The sequence below is a fragment of the Dermacentor silvarum genome, chromosome 3, assembly GCF_013339745.2.
Source record: "Dermacentor silvarum isolate Dsil-2018 chromosome 3, BIME_Dsil_1.4, whole genome shotgun sequence".
In the NCBI taxonomy this organism is placed as follows: domain Eukaryota; kingdom Metazoa; phylum Arthropoda; class Arachnida; order Ixodida; family Ixodidae; genus Dermacentor; species Dermacentor silvarum.
The window spans coordinates 2,188,851-2,194,674 of NC_051156.1; the positions used below are offsets into that span (position 1 = coordinate 2,188,851).

The 5,824-nt window shown below is 48.8% G+C and overlaps 1 protein-coding gene across 1 annotated transcript; it reads right to left on the bottom strand.

Annotated features, from left to right (window-relative positions):
• Positions 1-3,677: 3,677 nt before the first annotated feature.
• On the bottom strand, positions 3,678-5,110 carry LOC125944017 (uncharacterized). Its single transcript, XM_049663745.1, has 2 exons — positions 4,984-5,110; positions 3,678-4,723 (listed from the first exon to the last, which is right to left on the bottom strand). Exon 2 carries the CDS (start codon positions 4,674-4,676, stop codon positions 3,678-3,680), a length of 999 nt encoding a protein of 332 aa, XP_049519702.1. The 5' UTR covers positions 4,677-4,723; positions 4,984-5,110.
• Positions 5,111-5,824: the final 714 nt, after the last annotated feature.

The window sequence follows — 5,824 nt, forward strand, 5'->3', positions numbered from 1 at the left end:
TGTGGGCTGACGTCACAACAAACGTCCTCGCTTCCGTCGTCTGGCATGCGCACAAGCTGTCGTCTGCTTCATTAGCTACGATGCGTGTCCTCGGGAAACGGAATAAGTCATCAGTATATTGGGGCCCACACACTTGCTTTCTACCTTGAGACAACATACGCAACCTACCAGTAATACTGGTACTATATATCGAATATATCGATAGCGTTGCGCGCTATCGATGATATTCGATAGCGCCCCCCCCCCCCCCCCCCCACCATCTGTCGTTCACTTCGCTGCGTGTACTCGCACCGCGAGAGGAAACTTGCAGGCGCCGCCTTGCATACATTCCTTTTATAAATTAAAAGGTCACCGTTGTCATAGCCTTTAATGACGCGAAAAGTCATTAATATGGATTACGATAACAACGCAGTAGTGAAAAGTACAAAAGTCGCAGAGAGTTCGCTAGTTTCAGCCAATATTATTTCAAATAAACGCGGTTTTAATAAACATGATAGTTCAAAACACAAATGCCAACACCTCCCGATGGGGCTCCTGCTTTGCCCAGGGGCGCTGCGAAAAATGGTGCTAAAGAGCGCCCTCTGTCCTGAACTGGGTAGTACCAAGCTCGGTCGTCTGCTTCGGAAAGCACGTTTACAATAGGGACCCGCCACTTTTGGTTGTGTTGTACCACGGCCTGCAGGGAATATCGGGCGCCGAAGATTTTTTCAGGGGTGGCACTCTGCATGAAGGCAAGCAATTATGCAATGCCGAATACGTGTGCGCCGTTCAAGAAATAAGCGGCGAAGTTTTAGCGCGGTGTCAATCGCAAGTGAAGCGAGTCGCGTACGAAGTTGAACTTCAGGTAAGGTTTGCACGCTGATAGATCCAGGCGCACAAACGCGAGGAAATACTTGCTATAAATGAATTCACAGCAGCGATAAACAGACATCATGTGTACGGAACTATTCGAGCGCACGACGGTATCGCGCCCGACGTACGGCAGCGGTCTTTCAGCATGCCGCGATGTATACGAACTCGTCGCGCGCACGATCGTACCCGCCGCGACGGCAGCGTTCCTTCAGCATACTGCGAAACGGCGGGACTCCTGCAATCTTTGTTGACTGCACGCCGCTAAACAAGTAGTCATGCCTGCACTGTAGTAGCGGCCATGCATCTGTCTCTTTAGCAACTGATAAATAACTGATGCAATGCATATGAGCTCGCAGTAACGTGCTATGTGCGGAGCTCGTGCGCCACTCGCTTGATGCAGCTTTTAATGACAGCGCTCGAACATCGATGTGCTGTAATCAATACTGTCTTTCTGCCCTGCCTCAACGTGTTGGCTTGAGGTCAAGGATGAGCACATTTAACTCTCGAACCTGTGCTGCTCGTAGTGAGGTAGCGAAGTTATCCAGCGCGCCCGACGCTCCGCTGCGTGAGGCCTTGAAGGAAAACGGTAGAATCTGATGTTGGGATTCAGGGCTTCTTGCTCGTGACAGCCCACGACGCAGAATTAACGACGATGACGCCTTTTTCCAGGCTGAGCTAGGTCTCTCTGCTTCCAGCATTACGTCCCAGGGCACACGGAGAGTCCGTTTTCGTAAAACTAGGCTGCGGCCAGCTCGCAGCGTGGTCGGCGTGGTCTGGAGAAGTGGCGAGCCTTTTCGCACTCACAACAGGGCAGAAAAGAGTGCGAATCAACGCAAAACTCGAGCTGGAAACGTGCTTCGCCACAGCCAGGGCTCAATACTACCCAATCTGGTACTACCCAGATAACTTTCTCTGCTACCTCGTGATAGCAAAAAGTCCCACATAGTTTTCTTATTGCCCATGCAACCAGCATACTGGATGACCATGTGTGGTCCCTTGTGGCGTAGGCATGTGCTTTTTTGCTTTTTATGCGAAATATGGCAGCCAACTAGGCTGATTCGCCACTCTAGACTGTGTGATTTAGACTGTACATGAATTTGTCTAACCTATGGCCTTATTGGTTGCAGAAAGCCTTGAATTGATCATTTTCACCGAATAGTTATAACTGCAACTACTTTTATTCATTATTTTTATTTATTGATACTCCGCCTTTTACAAGACTTTAGCAGGGTGGGCATACAATATGCAAGTAAGAACAATATACAACTATTCGCAGCAATTATGAATATTTGCAGTAACCAACAGCCTACATGCGTTTGAACACACATGATTGCCTGGAAGTTCCGAAAGCTAGAGTAGTAAATAACAACCCAAGAATGTCTAAAGCAGCAAGCACTAAGATTCCACGAATATTGCTGCACTATAGATTACTCCCATTGTAGCTGAAGAATGAGAACACCAGATTTTCAGCTAGTATTTTTAATAAATAATTGCATGACGCGCATCATCTTAGGAAGAAAGAAGTTGAAGGTTATAGGATTGAAACAGTCTTCGCAGAACGCAGATGGTTTGTGACCTATTCTAGGGTCAAACTCAAATAAAAATGCTAATCGTAAGCACAGTAATTTTAATGGTAGTCTGACTAACATCTGTGTTGTTCCATGCCCACTGATCTTAAGATTCAACCTATTTGCCAACAGCAGATGGTCTTAAAGGAATGGATATTATGGTTTGGCTGCGGAAGGCGCCAGATAACACGAAGGCAAAGGCGAGAATCACAAGCGCATTGTACTCGTATCAATATGCCTGTCGTCCTTATGACACGTACACACTAGCGGCAAAGTGCGCGCGGCGCGCCGCCGGCGGCAAAACGAAGCTGCGGCAGGGCGGCCACACCAACCAGCGGCGCGCCGCTGCGGCAGTCACGTGACAGCATAGACTCCTCTCCCCTTCTCGAACTATCCGTCAGCTCTGTCCGACGCGTGCAGATGATAGTGCGAAACGAGTTTCCGGCTAACACCGGCCGCGAGTACGAAACAAGCGGTTGGGCGGGTCCGCATGACCCCAGTTTCCCGCGCGCACGTCAGAAAGCGGGCCGCTCTCATTGGTCTCCTTCAACCGCGGCACGCGGCAAACCGCAAAAAATCGGTCCAGGAGCGATCCCTGCCGCGGCAACAAAAAACTGCTTCGCGGCTACTTTCACGGCGCTCGTTTTGCCGCTAGTGTGCACGTGCCATTAGCGTTCTCTCGTGCCGTGCAAAACCATGCAACTATGCCAACAATAAGCTTTCTTCGCAAACGACACGTAGCGAACAATAATATCTGCTAAAGAGGTTTTATTTGTCAATAATACAGCACGATTACTTAGGCAAATGAAAGATTCTGGCGCGATGGATGAATTTTGCACTCTCAAGCGCTGTCAAAAGTGGTTAAACACTTGGTCCCCAACGGAAAGGAAGTGGATGATGACGCCCACTTCAATCTAGCTTACGATGCATTTCACTTCTCAGAAACAAGCGATTACTACTGCTACGATGCGCGCACTGTAACCGCGCCTTCGAGAACGTTTGGGGCTCTGGGCTGCAAAGCGATTCTTCATGAAGCGCCCCGCCCAGAGCGCAGAGACAGTCGATGGCTGGTACCACAGTGCAGTTACGCCTACAAGTGAACTAGCTCCTGTACAAGGACGGTTCGTCGAGGAGGTCCCGAGATACGCCACGAGCTCGCCAAGATGCTTCATCGTGGCCGAGCGACCGCCGATTTCGCCGGCGACTTCAGCGAGGCGCTGCGCTGGGCGATGGCAGCATGATGGACAACCATCGTGATCAGATCCAGCGCACTCTTCTAACACTCTGCCACGTCGGAGAGAGAATGACAAGAGGGCACCTTTCAGCGATGTGGCAAATGCAGTCCTGGGGTATCCCGCGCTGGGTGGAGCCGCCGGCCCGGCGTAAATCGATGCGGACGACAGCTTTCCTGCTTTTACAGCTGGACTTGGTCTCGTCACGTCCCTTGGTGACATTTTCAAATACTTTCCACTCGCTGTCACCGATTATCCATGCGGCGTCCTTGCTGGATATAGGGGTCCAGGAGACGACCTCGGTCTTTTCAGAGACCTCAGTGAGGGACACATCATTGGCAAGGTTGCCGAACTGCCACTTCTGGTACAAAACGATGACGTCCATGTCACTCTTGCACTCCACGATCAGATGGAAAAGTTGGGACATCGTCGAAATGCTGTCGCAGAAACCCGGTCGCAACCTCTCGCGTCTGCATGACAACACCCACAGCTGTCCGTCGCATCGATTTCCAGGTTGATTGAAAGAAGTAGCGTTGTCACCACATGATACGACGGTATCGCTGTCGGTGGTACGAGTGGAACGCGCGGTCACTTTGCATGTGGCCGCCTCGCTCATATTTGAAATGTTATTTACGATTCTGTGCATTTGTTCAAAGTGATCGCTATGCACTGTTGCATTTCCAGATGTCAATGAAACCATGCTCGTACAGTTCTGATGCAAGTTCCATGGAACCTGCGAGTCTTTGGCTTGACGTGACGACCACGCAGGCGTAAGCTTGGGACTTCCAGTGCTGCTGTTGGCTGGCCGTAGTACGCCCACAGGCGTGCCTGCAAGAGCCATGAGGATACTGACCGCAGCAACAGCTAGCGATATAATTGAAACACTCTTCCTGATGCAGCGTACGATACGATCATTCCTTATCATGTGTCCTATTACCATTCCCAGAAATGATCGGTTTACCATGTGCTGCATGTGCAATTCACAGGTAAGCACGCAGGGTTCTTCAGGCGATGCAAGATACATGCTTTCGTTCCAGGTGGAAATGTTCGCCTGCTTTGTCAGGAATCCCACTGGAAAAAAAGCGCAGCGCAGGATTTTTAGATTAACGAAGACTACGAGAATGTTGGCACAATAATAACGCGAGAGTGCTACTGGGGAGTATCAAATAGGATTCAATCCGGGATATAATACTGCTATAATGCAAATTACAGAGCAAAAAGATAATTGGCGCTGACAATGCTCAGAATCGTCGCTCATCCTAATTGGAGTATCTGATTTCCCCGCACGGCTTACGTTCATAGATTTGCCTTTCGAATGCAGCGTGACTCACCTTAGGGATGTTTGCTTTCTCTGCCTACAAACACAGGCTGGGCATCCCTTCTTATACGCTGTGCGTGTAATGTAATTCACGCGCAATATCGCGGCAGTTTGATTTTGAATGACCAGAAAAGTGTTCCTGTGGCATTCTAGCGTTACCGCAGAATCTGCGTCACTAAAGCGTACAATGATACTGGAGTGTCCGAACTAGGCGTCATTTGATACCGCATATTCTCAGTTCATGCAGCAGTTGATACGTGACTGTACATTAGGTTTTTACTATAATATTTTTTTTCTCATTCGCTATCATTCTGCTATCGCTATTTTTGTATTTCAGTTTACTACGAGGCGAAACACCGACAACGTGGCGCCACTTTATCTCCCAGAAAAGATTATTATTGTGCGCAATCAGCTTCCATCGTATATCCTTCTGCTGGACTGATATGAAGCTTGTCATCCACCCTTGCGACGGCACCAATTCAACGCCTCCAGCGGTCGCGAGGTTGAAAGAGACGCACAACGCTATGCACAAAGGCCAGTTCGATCATATAGGTTCTAAACTTGGAAGCAAAAGCGTACCAGAACCTATAGGTAGAGAAATACCGTAGTACAGCGCGATTGAAGGGCGACTAGTTGAGGTGAGGACAAACACTAAAATAAATTTACCTATGTGGCAAAATGTTCAAAAACGTTGAAGCAAAATAAAGACAAATGAAGTGCCACTTCAGTTTGAGATCATTTTTGCGTCCTAAAAAAAGCAAGTGTTTGTGTACAACATCACATCAAAGAAAGTTCCTTTCAGTTCTTTGATGTGTTTGTGCAAGGCGTGGCGTGTTCTTGCCTTCAATTTGACT